This window comes from Lepus europaeus, chromosome 9, assembly GCF_033115175.1.
Source record: "Lepus europaeus isolate LE1 chromosome 9, mLepTim1.pri, whole genome shotgun sequence".
Classification (NCBI taxonomy): domain Eukaryota; kingdom Metazoa; phylum Chordata; class Mammalia; order Lagomorpha; family Leporidae; genus Lepus; species Lepus europaeus.
The window spans coordinates 48,902,098-48,926,080 of record NC_084835.1 but is presented as its reverse complement, the minus strand read 5'-3'; the positions used below and the strand labels follow the sequence as shown (position 1 = coordinate 48,926,080).

At 41.7% G+C, this 23,983-nt stretch overlaps 1 protein-coding gene across 2 annotated transcripts in view; it reads left to right on the top strand.

Annotated features, from left to right (window-relative positions):
* The window catches only part of CNTN3 (contactin 3), a 416,756-nt gene that overhangs the window by 244,378 nt on the left and 148,395 nt on the right, over positions 1-23,983 (top strand). For both annotated transcript variants that reach the window (XM_062200206.1, XM_062200207.1), the window contains exon 5: positions 3,989-4,084. In XM_062200206.1, coding sequence (XP_062056190.1) covers positions 3,989-4,084 — 96 coding nt within the window. The remainder of the gene's footprint in view (positions 1-3,988; positions 4,085-23,983) is intronic.

The following is a 23,983-nucleotide window of genomic DNA, read 5'->3' as shown; positions in this document are numbered from 1 at the left end:
ATGAGGGGGAAACTTTCATTTATTCACCATTAAATACAGTGCTACTTGTAGTTCTTTGTTGACTTTATTAGTTACGTTGCTTTATTTTAAAGACTAGCTAATTAGAGACTCTAGTGGAAAGGGACAGTTTGCAAGAATTGAGGAAGAGAAAAGTTAGAAAAGTCTCTGCCAGTAAATACTGGACTACAGTTTATTTATTTTTTTAATTTCTGAGCAGAGATGTTGTCAGTATGATTCTTGCCAAAACTGAACTGCATACAACATGGCCTGTGTTTGGATTACTTGTGCTATCTGTCAGATATTTTAGTAATTGGAGGTTTTCTATACATTTATAATACCTTTCTCTCATAGTTCCCAGCAAAGGGAGTAAAAATATTGCTTTTATTTGACTATGACATATGTGGTCTTATACATCAGCACTTTTCCCATGTTGCTCCCTCTGTATGGCAAAAAAAATAAAATAAAAAAGCCTGCCCCCCCAACTCCACCCGCATCACATGCACCATCTAACTGGCCAACCTATATTCTTTGAGATGCCTTTCATTCTTTTGTGTACTTACTGCCATTTCAGCAAGTGCCATTTAAAATGCCATTCTTGGCCTTGTTTGTCTTTTTCACCTTGAAAGTACACCTTCATACCTTCAAAACCTAGTGTCTAGTGGACTGGAGATTTATAAGCTTTCAATGAATATTTATTTATTTATTTATTTATTTATTTTTTTGACAGGCAGAGTGGACAGTGAGAGAGAGAGACAGAGAGAAAGGTCTTCCTTTTGCCATTAGTTCACCCTCCAATGGCCGCTGTGGCTGGCACACCGTGCTGATCCGAAGCCAGAAGCCAGGTGCTTCTCCTGGTCTCCCATTTGGGTGCAGGGCCCAAGCATTTGGGCCATCCTCCACTGCAATCCCGGGCCACAGCAGAGAGCTGGCCTGGAAGAGGGGCAACCAGGACAGAATCCGGCACCCCGACCAGGACTAGATCCCGGTGTGCCGGTGCCACAAGGCGAGGATTAGCCTATTGAGCCGTGGCGCCGGCCAATGAATATTTATTTAATAAGTGACTTGGACATCCCTTGCGCTACTTGAATATTTAATAGATTCTCTATCTCCAAGACCCTTCCATAAGTTCCAAAAAATTTGAGATGTATTAAGATACATAATCTGAATTGAACCTTATACATATTAATGGTAAACTACAAAGTGGTAGGTACTTGGTGTGGTTAAGGTTCTGAGATTAATTCAGATCCTTGGATTTAACCCCCAGAGATCCTAATTTACTGATCTTTAAAATCTCAGATGATAATGATGCAAGTGATCCTTGAACTGTGCTTTGAATAACATTAGCTAAACATTCAGGAGATACTGTTTTATGGGGAAAAAAATCGCACTGTAGTTCCAATGCTGTGTTCTCAACAAAGCCCTGAATAACAGATGGGAGCCACCACTGTTGTTTCCCTTGGCTGTCCCTCATGCTTGTGTTCCATGTGGCTGCATCAGGTCTCCAAAACCATGCCTCTTGCCTTCACGTGTTGCAGAGAGAATATCAATGCAGGCGTCCATATCAGTGGGCAGATCTGAACCAGACAATGTTTGTGCTGAAGCACAAGAGGATTTTTTTTTTTTTGACAGGCAGAGTGGACAGTGAGAGAGAGACAGAGAGAAAGGTCTTCCTTTTGCCATTGGTTCACCCTCCAATGGCCGCCGCGGTAGGCGAGCTGCGGCCGGCGCACCGCGCTGATCCGATGGCAGGAGCCAGGTGCTTCTCCTGGTCTCCCATGGGGTGCAGGGCCCAAGCACTTGGGCCATCCTCCACTGCACTCCCGGGCCACAGCAGAGAGCTGGCCTGGAAGAGGGGCAACCGGGACAGGATCGGTGCCCCGACCGGGACTAGAACCCGGTGTGCCGGTGCCGCAAGGCGGAGGATTAGCCTAGTGAGCCGCAGCCTGGCACAAGAGGATTTTACCTTTGGAGGAGATAGTGTTTGTTTCTGGGATTTTGTATGTGTGTGTGTGTGTTTGTTTGTGTGTTCACGTTCTAGTTACAATCTTTTGGAAAGCTTCTGCAATATGAAGTAGTGTAGCAGAAGAAGACAAAGCATTGGGCAAGAAAACAACAAAGATGATACATACTTAGTTTTGAAAAAAGTAGTTATTTGGCAGTTCTTTTCCCATGGCTAGGTCACACTCTGATCTGATATGCTTTCTCGTTTAGCCCTTGGGGAATATTTGAATGGTCTGGTTTTTCAGTTTCAATTCAGCTACACTTCAAGAACCTCAATGTTTTAAGAATATTGCATTTTAGTTGCAGATTGAGTTGATAACAGTGCTTTGTGGTATAATTTATGTAAGGTACCTCTGGTTAAAGTAAGGGCATTGCACTATTTTTTCTTGTTTTCTGGGCATAAAGTGTATGTGAGTTTGCTGAATCACTTTATTCCATATTTAAAACCTAGTAATTTAACACCATTTTTCAGGAGCAATAAAATAAAGCAAGTTGGCTGCCTTACTTCCTTCTGCCAAACTGATTTATGGTGCTTAGAATATTCATAAGTGTCTACAGGTTGTGGCTTCATCAATATGAAGACATTATTGTGCTTTTCTCCATTTTTCAAAAAACCGTGAAATTTTCCAAGTTATATTCTAGAACACATGCACTGCCTCACTTTGTACAGTCACCATTAACATAATCTATTTGAACCCTTAAGCTCCATGATGTGAGTATACTCTTTCACATGTTGACAATACAATTGTTCTGGTACAGAAAGTGACACCATGGAGTCTACTGACTGTGTAATTCACAAGCATTTTTTCTGAAGTTGGAGTTTAGAGAAATAAATCTTTTTTTCTTCCCATAGACTTTTATGATGCCAATAGAATTTTATCTACTGTAGTCTAAAGCTAGAAAACATGAATAATTATTTGCTGTCCAGGATTATTATTGGAGGAAATTAAATGTTTTCTAAAAATAACCACTAATAATCAACATGATATTTGTGACAGATTACTAAATACTTGAAAAAAATATTTGGATGGCTGTAATGATCATTTTTATTTTTAAAGCTTTAAATTTTTTTAATGATTTATTTTATTTATTTGAAAGACAGAGTTACAGAGAGAGGTAGAGACAGAGAGAGAGGTCTTCCATCCGTTGGGTTACTCCCCAGACAGCCACAATCGCTTGAGCTGCACCAGTCCGAAGCCAGGAGCCAGGAGCTTCTTCTGGGTCTCTCACATGGGTGCAAGGGCCCAAGCACTTGGGCCATCTTCTGCTTTCCCAGGTCATAGCAGAGAGGTGGATCAGAAGAGGAGCAGCTGGGACTAGAACCGGCGCCCATATGCGATTCTGGTGCTTTAGGCCAGGGCTTTAACCCACTGCGCCACAGCGCCGGCCCCTAAAGCTATAAATTTAAAAAGCATATGCAGGTTTAATTTACTATTATCCATCAAATCCTAATTACTTGGTAATTTCAGTGGCACATGTCTTCTACAGAGCCTTTCAAGGCATGGGACAAACAGGACTTATATCCAGAAGCTCAATACTTCCAAGTCTATTTGTAAATAACAACAATTATATAAATAGTTGGTCATTATTATAAGCTGAAGCTGAAAGTCGTCATGATATAATGAATCACTGTGGCAGATGTGGAAATCATACTATTCATATTTATTTTCAACTCAGGATATTTCCTTTCCTTTGAATAATATTGCTTGCTTAATTCATTCTAATATATGTTTCGCTGTTTCATATAGTCCTTTGCCAGTGTTTGACACTGGGATGGGAGTATATCTATATTGTATTGCTGAACTTTCTAGAAACCTTAAGAAAGAAATCAAAATCCCAATTTTCTTCCTCAAAATAAATGCTCTCTTCTGGAAGTTCCTATGAAGAGATTTTTCAAATTTATTTCCAAAAGAAAGATATTGCTTGGTATAAAAATTTAATTGTATTATCCTTTCTGAAATTCAGTTTTGTTTTGTCTTCAAATCAGATCTTGAAAATTTTAAAACTAAAATGAGAAGTACGGTGTCAGTGCGTGAAGGCCAGGGAGTCGTCCTGCTTTGTGGACCCCCGCCACACTCTGGAGGTAAGCAGTGCTCCGTTCTGCTTTTCCCATCTACTGAGGAAGCTTCAGGGCAAGGCCTGGAGCACAGGGACTGCTAGCGCTTCTGTAAGTTACCCTCGAAGCTTGGTAACTCAAGCATTAGATTCTGCCCTCTGAGTGGAACATACTACAAAGTAGTCCATCCAGAGAAGCTGATGAACATAACTTACAGATTCTAACAAGGAGGATTTTAAAGGTAAGAGAGATCAAATTCATTTTGATTATGTAATAGCACTGACAGTGCTGACACCATTATCGTTTGTTACTGAAATTTTGACCTTGACACCCAACTTGGAGTCTATGCACTCTCTCCACTTTCTCTTTCTCTCTCTCTCTCTTCCCCTCCCTCCCTACCTCCCATACACACACACACACACATTAATATATGTTATTGGACCTCCCTGTAAGTATCTAATATGTACATATGTACACACTGTCTTCAAAAAGTTCATGGAAAGTGCATATCATGAAAAAATTCTTCAAAGCTGTCAAAAATTTTTGGTACCAGAATGATCTTACTTTTAATTTTTTTTATGAGCTGTTTGAAGTCTCCTAGTAGATGTGAAATGCAATGTGTGTCTATGCGCCTCTACATCTTCACTGGGGCACTGGAATTGCAGATGTGTTGCTACATAAGTATACACTGAAATACATTGGTCTGAAATACATTGGTGTAAATTGAAATGTGCTGCTAGAAATCCAGAAGCTTAACAAAATAGCTACCAAGAGTGAAAATGAACTTCAGCACTTAAGAAAATAATTTAATTAGCTCCCCAGGATGAGGCTAGAATGCTGGTTTGATTTGCTTCTTGTGCTCACTCTTGCAACTTGGTCACTTATGGGAACACAGTGGACATTATTAATATATAAATCACACTTTTCAGAGAAGCAAACACATATCGCTGTAGAGAGGATGAGAATTGTTGAGAGATAAACAAGTTAGAAAAGATCTTTTTTGACCAGGATGAAACTAGTAAAGCTTCATCAAATAAAAAGATGCTGGGCCTTCTTTGTTCTGTGATATACAACCAAAGTCCCTTTCCCCCAATATCCTGTGGGTTTCAGTTAAAAATCCGCACTGCTATAAAATAAATATTTCCCATTTTCAACACCTGTCCATATGAAATGTGTGACCCATCTGGAGACGGGGCTTAGTCACAGATGTGGTTGGCCCCATGGTGGTCAGTATGAGTTTAAATTAGGCTCCCTAATTTATTTTTTAAAGATTTATTTATTATTTATTTTGTCTTTGGAAAAGATTTTAAAAAGTTTATTGATAGAAGGAGAACAGATTTTATGTATTTCATAGGTACAGTTCTAAGATCATCATGTTTCCATACGTCTTCTATCCCTCCCACAATCCCCCTCCTTCCTTCCTCCTTTTTTCTTTGATTTTTGCAATGACATAATTTTAATCCAATCTATAATCACAGGATAAATTCACTATAAACCATAGCATTCAACAAGAAAAAGTAGGAAGAACACAGTTCCACAAGAGTATAAACAAGGGCTATAAAAACCAATCATATCACAAGGTGTTTGATTCATTCCTATACATTTTTTTATGTTCTGTATTAACTGCCACATATCAGAGAAAACATATATTTGTCAATTTTGGAATGGTTTATTTCAAGAAACATAAAGGTTCCCAGTTGCATCCAGATTGTTGCAAAAGTCAGGATTTTGTTCTTTCTTATGGCTGAGTAGCATTCTATAATGTATAGATACCACGTTTTCTTTATCCAGTCATTAGCTGACAGCCATCTGGGTTGATTCCATACCTTAGCTGTTGTGAATGGAGCTGCAATTGAAAGGCAGAGTAACAAGAGATGGGGAGGTGGAGGAGAAAAAGGTCTATCCCTGATTCCTGACCCAAATGACCACAACAGCCATAGTTGGGCCAGGCTCAAGCCAGGAGCCAAGAACACCAACCAGGTCTCCCAAATGGGTGGCGGCAAGGGCCCAAGCACTAGGGCCATCTTCCACTGCCTTCCCAGGCGTGTCAGAAGGAAGCTGGATCAGAAATGAGCCAACTGAAGCTTGAACTTGTACTGTGATGTAGAACACCATTGTCACAAGTGGCAGCTTAGTGCACTGCCACAGCGCCTGTTCCCACCCCCATTCCCAGTCTAGTTCAGTAGAGTACATTTTGCTGGAATCTTGAAGTTCTGGAGGGACTTTCCCTTTGGAGGGTGGCTTAGTCCCTTGATTGCAAATACAATGTTGACTCCATTCTCATGAAGATTCCTTGTGGTGGCAAAGTTGGCTTCTGGCAATGCCAAGCTTGTGTGGGCCTCCATTCTAAAGATTAGTCGGCTAGACATTCTGTTTGGCGGCAGCTCCTCAGTCTAATGGGATCATCTTGATTTACAGTGTTATCCAGGCAGCTGAAGGCTAGAGTCAGCGCCACCTACTGGCAAGCTTTGGAATGAGAAGGAAGCACATTCCCCCCCCCCCCCCCCCCATAAACCCCCAACTAAAGGTTTGATTATGGGGAAAAAAGGGAGATGTACGTATTAGGTAGAAATCAGCAATGACTAAACTATAACTGATCAGAACATATCAGAATAACTTAAATGATTAAATGATATGGGTTCAAAGTGGCATAAAAGTCGTAGCTGGATAGTATTGTCTGTGAAGTGTTTTGGACGTGTTGACACAAATAAAAATACTGATTGAATGATCTTTTTTTAAAAGATTTATTTATGTATTGAAAGTCAGAGTTACACAGAGAGAGAAGGAGAGGCAGAGAGAGAGAGAGAGAGAGAGAGAGAGGTCTTCCATCCTCTAGTTCACTCCCCAGTTGGCCACAATGGCCAGCACTGTGCTGATCCAAAGCCAGGAGCCAAGAGCCTCCCCCAGGTCTCCCACGTGGGTGCAGGGGCCCAAAGACTTGGACCATCTCCCACTGCTTTCCCAGGCCATACCAGAAAGCTGGATTGGAAGTGGAGCAGCTGGGTCTCGAACCAGCACCCATATGGGATGCCGGCACTGCAGGCAGTGGCTTTAACCACTATGCCACAGCACCTGACTGAATGATATTTAAGTGTTCATGTGAGTTGTCAGGTTCATCATAAGCAAGGGGGAACTTTCGATTGGGTAAGTCTGCCTTCAGTGAAAATTCTGAATGGTCTGTTGAATGAAACATGTTTGAAAAGGTGAATTTTCTCTAATGTCATGAATAAGAGAACTGTTCGCCAATTGCAGCCATCCTGTTTAATGACATCCTGATTTGTCATTGCCTTGGATGATTCCACATACTTCTCCTCTCATGTTTAAAACACCAGGGGTGAGGTGCTTACAGAATTCAAGTGAGATTTTAGGTGAAGAAAGAGAAACATAAATCGCCTAAGATATGACACATTAGCACTTAAGAACTCAGAGCGTGTACAGAAGAGCAGATACCATTGACCCAAAACATACCTCCCTTGGTGCTAGATTGTACAGGAAGGTGACCAGAGTTAGGGGGTCATATAAAACCTGATTCTCATTGATCCAAGTTTCCTTAATGCTGAAATCTCTGTTCACAGTCGCCATCCCCAAGTCTGACACATTGGCATACTTTGCGTCAGCATCTGTCTGCACCCAAGGGCCCAACATCAAGACATGTTTATAACAGGCAGTCAGTAAATATCGACTGGACAGATGAACACATTCATGAAATGAGTAAATGAATCCTTTTTCAGATTTGGTCAGCTATAAATGCTTTTTGAAAATTCACTGGCACCTTAGTTTCTGGAGGTGGAGGAAGCATTTAACAAACAAAATGTCCTCTGTGCCAACCAGCAACGTGTAGGCACTGACAGATCAGCATAAACTCTGCCCAGTGATGTTGTTGTTGACCCCAAGACTTTAGTTCAGTAGAGGGTGTGAGCCAGGGCAGGGAGCAGCTGAAGCCATGATTCCAGGGTTTATCAGAGCAGGCATAGAAGGGTTCTTCGGAGAGCTCATGGCTCAGGTACTGGTTAGATCAGTCATCTCCCACAAAGTTCCTTGATACTTGTAGGACATGGGCTTGGGTGTCTCTGTCTCCACTGTTTTTTTTTTTTTAAGATTTATTTATTTATTTATTTATTTGAAAGTCGGAGTTATACAGAGAGAGGAGAAGCAGAGAGAGAGAGAGAGAGAGAGAGAGAGAGAGAGAGAGGTCTTCCATCCGATGGTTCACTCCCCAGATGGCCGTAATGGCCAGAGCTGTGCCGATCCAAAGCCAGGAGCCAGGAGCTTCTTCCAGTCTCCCACATAGGTGCAGGGGCCCAAGGACTTGGGCCATCTTCTACTGCTTTCCCAGGCCATAGCAGAGAACTGGACAGGAAGTGGAGCATCTGGGTCTCAAACCAGTGCCCATATGGGATATCGGTGCTTCAGGCCAGGGCATTAACCCACTGCGCCACAGCGCCGTCCCCTGTCTCCACTGTTTTGTATGAATGTTGCTGGCTTCTTCTTTTCTCCGTGGTTGAAAAGGTTTACATTTGTTACTTTCTGATTACTGAAGAGGCAATCCTGTTTTATTCATGTCATACCCCTTCCCACATCAGTCTCACAGAGGAAGCACAGAAAGGTAATAATAATAATAATGGGAATTATACTGATAATAAAGAGAAAACTGTAGTCTCTGTTTATTGAGGACGACCCATATGCCAGGCAGTGGACTAACCCTTTGCAGAAATTGCTAGTGCAATGGATTCTTCTGATTAAAAGAGTGGAGATGAATAGGATGAGTGACAATCTCAGGTGGAGTCTGGAAGCTCCGGCCCAGAGATGCCAGGAGCGTGAGCGCTCATCCAGGTGTTGCTGACTGCCTTGAGCCCAAACTTGTGACCTGCGAGGCCAGAGGCCAAAAACTAACCTCCACGCAAAAGCTGCCAGCTTGCAATTAGGGCTACAGCTTGGGCATGGGCAGAGTGCGACTCTGAGAGGAAGCAGCCTAGCAGAATGAGAGCTGTGAAGAACTAGAGTGTTGATGCCCTGACCTCTGGCCAGGGCTCTTTGCAGCGGCTGCGCCATTTGCTAAATGATAAGGCACAAGTCCCCAGCAGAAGCGTTACTGTCCTATGCCAAGAACTTCTGGCATTTCAAAATTGAAAGCAGCAGAGTTAATGGTTTTGTTTTAATGTCATCAGCAATACTGAAGTCACATTAGCAGAAATATCCCTAGAGTTCAACCAGATGCCCAGCTTGGGTATGCACTAGCCTGGTGCTTCTCAGATTTTAATTGCAAATGAATCAGCACTGGACTTGATAAAATGCAGGTTCTGCCTCAGGGGTGTGGGTTGAGGTCTCAGATTCTGCATTTTTTTTCTCATACACTCCCCTGGGAACTCAGTGCCACTGGTGCCTGTGCCACTCTGAGCAAGAGGACTCTGGTCTCTCCCATTATGCAAAGTCCCTAATTATTCTCCTGTTACCTCCCCCGGCCCACTCAGCCTCCCCTCTTCCCTATCCCATCTCTCAACCTGGACATTAGCATGCTTTGGGCACTTCAGAAACAGAATATTAAGTCACCACAAAAGGATGCCCTTTTCCCCATTGAAGCCTAAGCTGTTTTTCTCACGATGGTCTTTACCCTGGGATGCACATATTCACACTGGGTGTCTGGGTCTGAGTCCCGGAGCTGCTCCTGATTGTAGGTTTCTGCTACTGCAGATGCTGGGAGGCAGTGGTGACAGCTCAAGTAGCTGGGCCCCAGCCACCCATGTCGGAGACCTCGGTGAATTTCCTCGCTCGGCTTTGGCCTGGCCCATCCACAGCTGTTGTGGGAATGAACCAGTAGATACAAGCTCTGACTCTGTTTATCTGGCTCTGGCTCTGGCTCTCTGGCTCCCTCTCTCAAAACACACACACACACAACACATAATACACATACACACACATGCACAATATACACCACACATACATACACAGCCATAAACACAAACACATGTATACATACAACACATAAACATACACACATACATAACACACAAATATACATATACATATACACAATGCACATATACAACACACACATATACACACATGCACAACACATGCACATACACACATATACAACACATATGCATACACAGATACACAGCACATGCACACATATACTACACATACACACTCATATACATACCCACATACACACATACATATGCATTCAACAATACACATACATACACACATAAGTACACAACACACACATATATATGCACATGCACAATACAATGCACAAAACATGCATAGGTAATGCATACATACACAACACATGCACACATACCCACAAATACAACACACATATATACACACATACACAACAGACACATACACACATATACATACACAACACACATATATACACAACACACATATACATATATATAACACATACACAATATACATACATTCACACACATATACACATATACACATATACACACATACACATACACACATATACAACACACACATTTACACATACATACAGAACACATACACACATATACATACACAACACACACATTTACACATACACCATACACAACACATACACATACACAACACACATACCTACATGCACATACACAACACACATACATAACACACATACCTACATGCACATACACAACACACATACATAACACATACCTACATGCACATACACAACACACATACATAACACACATACCTACATGCACATACACAACACACATACATAACACACATACCTACATGCACATACACAACACACATACATAACACACATACCTACATGCACATACACAACACACACATACAACACATACACACATATTCTTACACAACACACACATATATATACATACATGCATATACACAATATACATGCACACACTCTTTTTTGACAGAGTTAGACAGTGAGAGACAGAGAGAAAGGTCTTCCTTCTGCTGGTTCACCCCCCAAATGGCCACTACAGCCAGAGCTGTGCTGATCTGAAGCCAGGAGCCAGGTGCTTCCTCCTGGTCTCCCACGCGGGCACAGCAGCTCAAGCACTTGGGCCATCCTCCACTGCCTTCCCCGGCTACAGCAGAGAGCTGGACTGGAAGAGGAGCAACCGGGACTAGAACCCTGTGCCCATATGGGATGCCGGCACCGCAGGCAGAGGGTTAACTAAGTGAACCACAGTGCCAGCCCCAACACACACACACTCTTTACCTTGCTGGGTTCTCTTGTTTGGTGCCCGTCCAGGCCTCCTGACATTTGTTTATTTTTATTGTCTTATAAGAATCTTTGCTTTCTTCACTTTCTTGGCTTTTTTTTTTTTTTTTAACATCCTAAGGTTTGTGGAGACAAACCTTTTTAATGAAGGTCCCAGGACCCCAAGCAAAAAAGGGATCAGGTTCTTACCTTCCATATGTGATATGAAAGAGAAATACAGTCTCTAACTGAGGATCAGTTTACCTCCAGCAGTCCGTAAAGAAATTTACCATAAAAGTACATGTTCCAGATTTTGAAATTAAGCTGTTCAACACTAAGAACCATTTCATAGATGAGGAAGGTATCACTATTTGCTTTGTGTTTTAGCTTATTTTAAAAAAGAGTGGGGGTGGCACTGTGCCTGCCATGCAGGCATCCTGTATGGGCACTGGTTCGAGTCTCAGCTACTCCACTTCCAATCCAGCTCCCTGCTAATATACCTGGGAAAGCAGCAGAAGATGGCCCAAGTGCTTGGACCCCTGCACCCACATGGGATACTCGGAAGAAGCTCCTGGCTCCTGGCTCCTGGCTCCTGGCTCCTGGCTCCTAGCTTTGGCCTGGCCCAGCCCCAGTCATAGCAATCATTTGGGGTGTAAAGCAGCAGAAGGAAGACTTCTGTCTCTGTCTTTACCTCTCTCTGTAATTCTGCCTTTCACATAAATAAAACAAATCTTAAAAAATAAAAAAATAGGTCAGCGCCGCGGCTTAACAGGCTAATCCTCTGCCTTGCAGTGCCAGCACACCGGGTTCTAGTCCCGATTGGGGCTCCAGATTCTATCCCGGTTGCCCCTCTTCCAGGCCAGCTCTCTGCTGTGGCCCGGGAAGGCAGTGGAGTATGGCCCAGGTCCTTGGGCCCTGCACCCGCATGGGAGACCAGGAGAGGCACCTGGCTCCTGGCTTCGAATCAGCGAGATGCGCCGGCCGCAGCGGCCATTGGAGGGTGAACCAACGGCAAAAAGGAAGATCTTTCTCTCTGTTTCTCTCTCTCACTATCCACTCTGCCTGTCAAAAAAAAAAAAAAAAAAAAAAAAAACCTGCAACTGCATTCCCACTGTTTAACCCCTTCCCTGCTTTAAAAAAATTAAAAAATTAAAAAATAAATTTAAAAAATGAATGTGACTAATATCTCAGTACTCCATCTTTGTTTTAAAGATGTATTTATGTGAAAGGCAGAATGACAGAGAGGGGAGACAAAGAGATTTTCCATCCACTGGTTCATTTCCAAATGGAGTGAACACAATGGCCGAGGCTGGCCAAGCCAAAGCCAGGAGCCCAGAACTCCATCCTGGTCTCCCACATGTGTGGTAGGGGCCCAAGTACTTGGGCTATCTTCTACTGCTGTCTCAGGCACAACAGCAGGAAGGTGGACCAGAAACAGAGAAGCTGGGACTAGGACCAGCTCTCAGGAGTGGGATACTGGCATGACAAGTGCATCACAATACAGGCGCCACTTTTATTCTTTGAATCACAAGAAGATGAAAAAGCAAGATCTAATGAGACCCCTGGGATGCCCTGTCTGTACCCACACCACTTTCTGCCTTCTCCTTGCAGGGGGTGCCTCGGCAGTCAGACCATCTTGTCTAGAAAGGCTTGGTCATTTGGTGATTTTGAGGCTGCGGAGTTGGGACTAGCCCCAAGGGTTCTTTGTTTAGTTTGGGTTTGATTTTTTTTTTTCCCGTAGCCAGCAAGCAATATGATCTGCAGGAACCATTGCCAAGCGATTTAGTAATAGAGAGCAATTACTGCCCTTACCTTCTGGTTTTCCCTTGTGTGTCCTGCTTCCTAGTCTTCCTTCTATTATTGGCCCTTTGGTGAAATTGTGTTAAAAATCTGTTCTCTTGGCCAAATAAATTTATAATTTCCTTTTGTTTATTTGAGATAAAAATCAGAAAGGTTCTCCCTAAATAGATTAGAAAAGGGCCTAAATAAGCATCTCAGAAGATGAAATCACACGTGCTACTCAGTCTCCTCCATGGCATCTGTGCAGCTGACTTAGAGGAAGGTTGCAGCACCCATGGGTGGCTCTGCTCAAGGACAACCCCACTGTTTGATGCATTCAGAAGGGGACATTCATGGGAGAACAGTAAGAACATTTCTAGGTATCCCTGCAACCCCTCAGTCACGGGCATCAGCGTCATTTGAGAGAGGGTTCAATCTCCCTTTCCTTCTTTTTTTTTTAATTTAACTTTTATTTAATGAATATAAATTTCCAAAGTACAGCTTATGGGTTACAATGGCTTTCCCCTCCCAAAACTTCCCTCCCACCCACAACCCTCCCCTTTCCCACTCCCTCTCCCCTTCCAATCACATCATGATTCATTTTCAATTCTCTTTATATACAGAAGATCAGTTTAGTATGTATTAGGTAACGATTTCAACAGTTTGCCCCCATATAGCAACACAAAGTGAGAAAAAAAATACTGTTGGAGTACTAGTTATAGCATTAAATAAGAGTGTACAGCACATTAAGACAGAGATCCTACATAATATTTTTTTAAAAATTAATTAATTTTTCTATGCCATTTCCAATTTAACACCAGATTTTTTTTTTTCATTTCCAATTATCTTTATATACAGCAGATCGATTCAGTATATAATTAGTAAAGATCTCATCAGTTTGTACCCACGCAGAAACACAAAGTATAAAAATACTGTTTCAGTACTAGTTATAGCATCACTGAACATTAGACAACACATTAAGGACAGATCCCACATGGGATGTAAGTACACAGTGACTTCTGTTGCTGACTTAACAATTTGACACTCCTGTTCATGGCGTCAATAATCTCCCTAGGCTCTAGTCATGAGTTGCCAGGGCTATGGAAGCCTTTAGAGTTCGCTGACTTTGATCTTATTCCGATAGGGTCATAGTCAAATTGGAAGTTCTCTCCTCCCTTCAGAGAAAGGTACCTCCTTCTTTGATGGCCCCGTTCTTTCCACTGGGATCTCACTCGCAGAGATCTTTCATTTAGGTCTTCTTTTTTTTTTTTTCTTTTCCATGGTATCTTGGCTTTCCATGCCTACAATACTCTCATGGGCTCTTCAGCCAGATCTGAATGCCTTAAGGGCTGATTCTGAGGCCAGAGTGTTGTTTAGGACGCCTGCCATTCTATGAGTCTGCTGTGTATCCCACTTCCCATGTTGGATCTTTCTCTCCCTTTTTGATTCTATCAGTTAGTATTAGCAGACACTTGTCTTGTTTGTGTGATCCCTTTAATTCTGAGACCTATCAGTGTGATCAATTGTGAACTGAAATTGATCACTTGGACTAGTGAGATGGCATTGGTCCATGCCACCTTGATGGGATTATATTGGAATCCCCTGGCACATTTCTAACTCCATCATTTGGGGCAAGTCTGATTGTGCATGTCCCAAATTGTACATCTCCTCCCTCTCTTTTTCCACTCTTAAATTTAACAGGGATCACTTTTCAGTTAAAATTTAAACACCTAAGAATAATTGTGTGTTAATTACAGAGTTCAACCACTAGTACTAGAACAACAACAACAACAAATACTAAAAAGGATAAAGTATTACATTGTACATCTAGAGTCAGGACAAGAGCTGATCAGGTCATTGTTTCTTATAGTGTCCATTTCACTTCAACAGGTTTCCCCTTTGATGCTCAGTTGTCGCCGATCAGGGAAAACAAATGATATTTGTCTCTTTGGGACTGGCTTAATTCACTCAGCATGATGTTTTCCAGATTCCTCCATCTTGTTGCAAATGACTGGGTTTCATTGTTCCTTACTGCTGTATAATATTCTATGGAGTACATGTCCCATAATTTCTTTATCCAGTCTACTGTTGATGGGCATTTGGGTTGGTTCCAGGTCTTAGCTATTGTGAATTGAGCTGCAATAAACATTAATGTGCAGATGGCTTTTTTATTTGCCAAATTAATTTCCTTTGGGTAAATTCCAAGGAGTGGGATGGCTGGGTTGTATGGTAGGGTTATGTTCAGGTTTCTGAGGAATCTCCAGACTGACTTCCATAGTGGCTTAACCAGTTTGCATTCCCACCAACAGTGGGTTAGTGTCCCTTTTTCCCCACATCCTCTCCAGCATCTATTGTTGGTAGATTTCTGAATGTGAGCCATTCTCACCGGGGTGAGGTGAAACCTCATTGTGGTTTTGATTTGCATTTCTCTGATTGCTAGTGATCTTGAACATTTTTTCATGTGTCTGTTGGCCATTTGGATTTCTTCTTTCAAAAAATGTCTATTGAGGTCCTTGGCCCATCTCTTTTTTTTTTTTTTGTTATAGCATTAAATCAAAATGTACAGTACATTAAGGACAGAGATCCCACATCAGGAGCAAGCGCACAGTGGCTCCTGTTGTTGACCCAACAAATTGACACTCTAGTTTATGGCGCCAGTAACCACCCTAGGCTGTCGTCATGAGTTGCCAAGGCTATGGAAGCCTTCCAAGTTCCCCGACTCTGATCATATTTAGACAAGGTCATAAAAGACAGGTTGAGGATAGTAACCAATGATCCTAAGAGTGGCATTTACCAGGTTTGAACAATTATACAGCATTAAGTGGGGAAGAGGACCATCAGTACACACAGGTTGGGAGTAAAGCCATTGGTGGTAGAGTAGAGGTTATGATTACAAAGGAATGAGGCCCAAGTGGACTAGACAGGGTCTAGAACAAAGGACAGAGTCATTATTAGAGGAGCTAAGAAAGGTGCTGTCTAAGCTACAAGTAATTTTTCTGATTCAGAGGCAAATAGAACCTGATAGAAGGGGCTTGATAATAATCTGTTGGGCTTTAGGCCTTGTAAGTTAAGAGGCCCAGACCTATCTATCTCTTCACATGGGGTATATTTTTTTTTTTGGCATTTGAAATTTAGATAACTTTATTTAAATTGAAAATTATTAAAACTGCATTTAAAGAACGTTGTTATAAAAATCACGAGTATTTCTAAGTAAGGCAGAAGTATTCCTAGGTTAACAAGACCAGATTTAACTTTGGACTTTATTCTTTAAACAAATTGTAGACAATGGGGGGTAGCAGGTTATTTACAGAAAACAGTATCTACATATGTACTCAGAAAGGTACAAATTTGGTGAAAGACTTCAGTACGCACTGGCATTTTTCATGTGTCTGTTGGCCATTTGGATTTCTTCTTTCGAAAAATGTCTATTGAGGTCCTTGGCCCATCTCTTAAGTGGGTTGTTTGTTCTGTTGTTGTGGATTTTCTTGATTTCTTTGTAGATTCTGGTTATCAACCCTTTATCTGTAGCATAGTTTGCAAATATTTTTTCCCATTCTGTCGATTGCCTCTTCACTTTCCTGACTGTTTCTTTTGAAGTACAGAAACTTCTCAATTTGATGGAATCCCAAATGTTAATTTTGGTTTTGACTGCCTGTGCTCCTGGGGTCTTTTCCAAGAGGTCTTTGCCTGTACCTATATCTTGCAGGGTTTCTCCAATGCTCTCTAATAATTTGATGGTTACGGGTCGTAGATTTAAGTCTTTAATCCATGTTGAGTGAATTTTTGTGTAAGGTGAAAGGTATGGGTCTTGCTTCAAGCTTCTGCACGTGGAAATCCAATTTTCCCAGCACCATTTATTGAATAGGCTGTCCTTATTCCAGGGATTAGTTTTGGATCTTTGATCAAATATAAGTTGGCTGTAGATGTTTGGATTGATTTCTGGTGTTTCTATTCTGTTCCATTGGTCTATCCATCTGTTTCTGTACCTGTACCATGCTGTTTGGATAACAACTGCCCTGTAGTATGTCCTGAAATCTGGTATTGTGATGCCTCCGGCTTTGTTTTTGTTGTACAGGATTGCTTTGGCTATTCGAGGTCTCCTGTGTCTCCATATGAATTTCAGCATCATTTTTTCCAGATCTGAGAAGAAGGTCTTCGGGATCTTGTCAATCTCCCTTTCCTTCTGTCACATTTCTGCCACTTCCTGTTTATTACTTTCTATGTGGAACACTGCAGAACCTCTCTGAAGCAAGAAGTAACATGCAAAAACCAGAGGGGAAACTAGAATTGACAAGCCAGAAATCAGGCACACTAGACATGGGTTACCTGTAGCAGAAGTATTCATCCAACTACCCATAGTGTGAAAGGCTGGGGGGATTAGTGTAATGACCATACAGTGGCTGATATCATCCAAAAGCCTTTAGAAATCAAATGCATGAGAAAAATGTTGCTCTTTTAAATAAGGTCACAAAAGCAGTTCATGGGCACCTAATGATAAATACTAATTAGACAGGAATCCATTGGTTAATGAAAGTACTACATACATGCGTACATATTAACAAAAGTGGATTTTTTGCCCAGTGGCGGCTGATTCAATTTATTTTGAGCAAAGAAGAAGCTTGAAGCCTGTCCCAGTGATGAATCAGCGAATGACTTTGCTCTCCAGCCGGCTTCCCGGATCAGTTATGCACATTTTCTTGAAAATGCAGCCCTGTGCGCTGCTGTGCTCTACAGCAGCGTAGCCCTTGGGATGTGAAAAGGAGGCTGTGAGATGCCCAACCGCAGGAAGTGGAGGGGGAAGTGACTGAAGCTAAAAATTGCTTTGTAAGGCCTGGTGTGACAGAGGTGAGAACTGTTAGCAAGATAACCAGATGGTGTGGGATTTACACCCGGTATCCACATCTTTATAATTTTTTTTTCTTTCTCCAAGCTGGGTAGGCAGAAACACAAAAGTTCTCAGCTAGCATCCATGGAGGAGCCTCAGGAAGAGGTGCCAAATAGGAATTCTCATCTCTGCTAGATCTTGTGCAGTTATTTGAGACTTCCTCAAGACGACAAAACACACAGTGTTTTGGGATGTAATTGTAACTCAAAACAGTAATTTCCCCCAATAATTTAATCTATAATCATAACATCACCTTGTCTCAGGCACTCATTTTCCCTGGAACCACACTTCCCTACCATTTTGCTTATGATCTGATAAAACTCAACAGCAGAGCGCTTTTCAAACTTCTGATGGTAAGAACACGTAATGTGTTCATGTGTTCATACTTTTTGGCCCCCATGACTGTAGACCTTGTCCAAGAACCCAGTGGTTTCCTTCTTCCCCCAAAGCCACCTGTCCACAAGCTGCATCACGGAAGCACTGATGCCATCACAAACTGAGAAGTCAAGACTGAGACGCACAGGACTGGTGGGTGATGGAAGAACTGACACGCGAACCTCTGAGCGTTGTTTCTTATTTACGGCTGCTGACCTGAGAGAGTGAGAGGATCCATCTGTAGGCTGAATGAATAATGTATCACGATTGTAAAACTTTTAAAAAATATATATGTCAATGCTGATCTGACTACTGACATTTCAGGCATCTAAAATATTAAGAAATTCATCCGGACAAGGATGCTCTGGATCAACCAACACGTGTAACTCAGCTGCTCTTCTATGGATCACTGCCAAATATTTTGATCTCTAAAGAAATATTTGCTGTTGTGGAGAGTCCTAATTGCTGCACATCCCTTTTGTCACTGGAAATGGAGATGAAAAGCCCCGAGTTTCTCCAGGCTGCCTGAATGTGGAAACTGAAATAAAAATGTTCAAGACTGCCTGCCTGCCTTCTTTCCTTTCTTCTTTCTGTCCAACCATCCATTCACACATCATTCCATCTACCTCTCCATTTTATTCATTCCTTAATTTATTTAAGCTGCCAGCAAATAACTGCTATGATAAATATGGCCTTTCATTTAAATAATCTTGCTATTAGGAAAGTATCGTTCTAGTAAACTTGATAGGAATATATGCAAATCAATATTTGTTGACCCCCCTCCCCCCGGCACTCAAAGCCCTTCCCAAGTGAAGTACACTGAGCTTAGTGTTTAGGAAGTGGAGAAATAATTAAGAGTTCCCCTGTGACTTAGGGACTATAGACCCACAAGGAGCAACACAGCTGTTTTGCAGGTGACCGGTTAGCTCAAGAATGGTCCTAGTAGATGCTGTGATCCAGGCTGACTCTGGGTTTGTTCCTCAAATCAGAGTTGCAAGGAAGGGAATGTTGCTCTCCTCCTACACTGGCTCAGGACAGACAAGTGATTTTTTCCAAAGACGTACAGCAGTAGATTGGAACTTCATGCCTAGGTCTGTGCCTTTCTCATGGAAAAGTTTCCTATGCTTACAAAATGACAGGTCTTTTTTTTTTTTAATTACATGTTTTCCACCTTTGAAGGCACTGTTTCAAATATTGTTAATTATATCAGAGGTACTAATGTATTAATCATATGAAGTGTAATGATTTGCTTAAAATGTTTTTCAACACCTCTGACACTTGTCAAGCGTGCACGTGTGCACACACACACACACACACACAAAGGAGGCGTAGAGGCTATAAGCCAGGCTAAATCACCTGAGCTCCAGTTCTTTCACTTTATTCCCTACAGAATTCGTGGCAGGTTTCTTAACCTCTACTTCTTATCTGTAAGTGAGGAATAAGGCAGAACCTATTATTATAGGATCATTGTGAGGCTAGAGGAGAGTAAGACCTGTGAATTGTTTGAAAAGTTTGATTTATTTATACAGATGTGAATAGTCCTAATAAGGTTAGTATGGAAAAATATACAATTGAAACTAAATAAAATTAAACCTCTCAAGAGTGTTTTACTCTGGTCCCATCGTGCACCCCAGGGGATTGTCTTACTTGGAACATTTGCCCTCTAGATTAGGAAGCACCGTCCTGGAAATGTTTGGGTTTCTTTCTCGCTTGCATTATCTGGGGTTGAGGATGAAAGAATTGATTGTTTTTAACAAAACATTTCTGCCTGGAGATAGAGGAACAGGGATGCCGTTGAGATGCAGGTTCTGTGCAAGCAGCAATGATGGGCTCTTCCGCAGGGGCTCCCCTCCCACAGGTAGTGTATTTCCACAGGCTTCCTCTGATTGACTCAGGGAGGACACCTGCCACAAGGTGGGCCAATCAGACACTCTTCTGGGAATTTGGTATTTGACCTTGAAAGTCTGTGATTTTTGAACTTGGACACTTGGAGCAGCCCTTTTCTATTGTGTATATTAGTCAGCCTGAGAAAGCTCATGGGGAGGGAGCAGAGGAGCAGCCCTGCAGAGATAAGCAGAGACCAGGGCTAGAAAGGAAGAGCTGCCTGGCCTGCAGACTCTCACCCTCCTGTCTTGGCAGCTACATTCTTGCTCTGGGAGGCTGTGCAGTAGCTCCACATCCTTACATTGTGTTCCTAGCCAATGTAAGCCGACTTTGGTAGGTTTCCATGTCCCTCAAGCAAAGGTCCATAATTAATGCAATGGGGACATTATTATTAGAGCTAAATCTTTTTTTTTGGGGGGGGGGGGCATATGTAGTAACGAAAATGATGCAAGGAGAATAGGAAATTTAATATAAAAAATAAAGAAACAGCAGGTACATGTTTCAACTACTGTCCCTTGGGCTGTCTCCACATCCTTTTTTGATTAAAGTAAGCGTTTATCACACCACCAATAGCCCTGGAAAGGGCCAGGGCTGTGAAAGACAATTGAAAGAAATTGTGGGTTCATTTCTTTGCTACTTACATTTTCAGGCTGTGGACGAGTTTCCCCAAACCGTCAGGGATGACACGGACTATTCCTCACATACTGTATCACCCCAGCATGGCTTCGTGCAGTCCCTCCCCTTCCATGCTCAGTCCCCCTAAATGGTCTGCCACAGTATGATGAGAAAATCATTTTCTCCCACTCGAAAGACAGGTGAATTCTTCTTACTGTGATGCCATCCACCCACAGACAGAAGTCAGAAGGAGTCTTAAGCCCATCAAGAAAATTGCATGCAGAGGCTCGGGGGTTTAAATCCACAGTTACAAAGCTAGTGCTTCTGCAAAAATGTATCTGACAATTTCGGAGCACCCATGGCTGCTTTCTGCTTTAAGTGCAAATGAGGTTGTTAATTTCATGCAAATCAAAGATGGTAAAGGTTTACTTCCTAGCATTCCTCCCCCAAACTGAGGATGATCATTAGTGGGTGCTTTTTGTCAAAAGAAAACACCTTAATAGCATTAGGTGAGACCTAGTAGCTATGTTCTAGCAATGGGGGTTGGGGTGGGCTGGCCTCAGACTTCACTTGCTTTGCCATAAAGATGCATTTCTATGGACTCTATGTTTAAATTAAGAGTACACAACCGCTGCAGCGAAGAAAGCTTGAAAATGTATTAGGTCCAACTGAATGGTATTTCTGGCTCAGATTAAGCCCAAATCAAGCATTTTTGGTCATAGATCTATAGCTGCATCCATGTGCTTATCCAATCTCAGCAATAATGTGGTCCTAGAATACTGGTTTTCAAGTGGCTTTCTGATGTGCCGCAGTCAGGGGTCTCTTCTTCAAGGGCAATTAATTAGTGCTAATTTAAAAAAAGAATAAGCCTCATTTTCCAAATACAAAAATTAAAGAGACAATTAGAGGTGTGGTTTATAGTTTTAAAATTTGTTTTTGTTGGATTCAGGAGTACACAAAATAGTTGCCAACAAAGCTAAATAAGACAGCTCTTTATGGGCTCACGGTGGCTTGCAATGTTTGAAAGTAACATCCCAGCCCTTCTGGAAATAGTTTTCCAAATTTGTTTCACAAACTTTTCTGAAGTAACTAAGCATTTGCCCCTTTTAATTTCCATTATAACTTTATTTTTTTAGAAATGTTTTATGCCCCAAAGAATAAATCAGTCAGCTAAATAATAAAGGTAGTGGGAATATAATGAGTAATACTGCACTATATGAAAGTGCAAACTAATTTTTTTCAAAATATGCATTTATTTTATTTGGAAGACATGGAGAAGTAGAGGGAAGGAGAGAGAGAGAGAGAGAGAGAGAGAGATTTTCCATCCGCTGGTTCACTACCCAAATGACTGCAATGGCAGTGGCTGGGCCAGTCTGACGCCAAGAGCCAGGAGCTTCATCTGGGTTTCCCAAGTGGGAGCAGGGGCCCAGGAACCTGAGCCATCTTCTGCTGCCTTCCCAGGTGCATTATCAGGGAGCTGGATTGGATATGGAGCAGCCAGGACACGAACCAGGGCCTGTAAGGCTTGCTGACATCACAGGCAGCAGCTTAATACTCTAAACTACAATGCTGGCCCCAAACTGTAATTTTCGAGATTGAGTTTTCCTGGAAAGAAGTGAATTTGAAAGATAAATGACATTTGTTCCTGAAAGCCAAGGTCCTGTGAGGACATATCCTGTTCCCAAGAGTAAATCTAGTAACTAAACAGAATTGCCCCTAATTCTTCTCTCACAGCTATGATGAAATCATTTCTTTTCCCTAATGTAATCTTTATGTAAATCTAAAAATATTTCCCTTTTTATCTGACACTCTCAGTGTTTTCAATAACATTATTTGGAGGTGTTGTGCATTTTAAAGCCTATACCATTTATTTCTCTGAAATTCCCATTGGAGTCTTACACAACATGCCACATTCCTGTTTACTAATCATGGTCCATCAAGCAGGTGCACCTTGCCAGCACCACCTGCCTGGTAAGACTCTCTGATCAATGGGCTTATATGTTAATGACTACACACAAAGGTGAAGTCTGTGTTGCTGCCACAAACCTTTCATTTTCTCTGGTGGTTTTATACTTTTGTCAGCATCCGTATCCCTTGAAGACATCCGTATCCCTTGAAGACATCCATATCCTTTTGATGACACTGAGCAGATTTTTCCAGCATGCTCTTGTTAATAAAAATTACGTAAGAGCATTACAGTAATTTTTTAAAAAAATACTTTTTTTTCAAAAATGCCAGGAAAGCAAAAGCATTGTTTATTTTTCAGTGCCTGTAAAAGGACAATATTAATTTTATATACCAAAGAATAGGACGGTAGTAGTCAGCATTTCCCAGTCTTACTTGAGAAAGGAAGTCCTTTTGCATAGCACATCCTGCAGGACCAGACATTCTAGAAGCTCTTGTCAGGAAATACTGACCTAGCCTGGAGATAGGATACTCCAGTAATTTTCAAAGCATCTTCTACCAAGTATACCAAGGAGATATTACAGTACTTAAGGAGACACTTTGGTATATAGTCCTCTAATTGTCACAACTTCTTCTTCAAATAGAGTGACTCCATTTTCAACTATTTTAAATGTTGTTTTTCCATAGGAATATTGTGTAAAAATAAGATTCTGTACTCCCAAATGATAAATAGGGAGATAGAGATCTAGGTAGAGGCGAGGGAGGGTGGGAGTCCCTTGCATTTTATCACTGAGCAAGTAGACTTAGTTGCCTGAATTCATTCCGATTCAGCTTGGCTGTAGTCTTCTTGACATATTAGTAGGTGGTGCATTCATTGTATCATTATGAAATCTGGGGGAGAAAATTAAAGGGTCCCTTTGACTAGTTAATGTACTTCTGGCATTTTGTAAATTCAATTAATTATGTGTGGATCACTTTACATCTGTTCTAGTAATAACAACAGGCTGATGTTTTCTGGTGGGGAAACAAGCCCATCAATCATCTATAATCACTGATCTTCAGATAAGGGGACCCTTTCTGGCTGGCTTATAGTCACCATAGTGTGTTTTGAACTCTACTGCCAAAACATATTGCATTCCACAAATCTCTTAAGAAGGCCTATTCTGTTTCCACTTGAGATGTGAAAAGACATCTGAAGTGCTGATATATGTAGACTTAAAGCAATCTTTTTCAATCATTATAACCTTTAAGCACCACTAACATCCCTCAGGATGCTTTG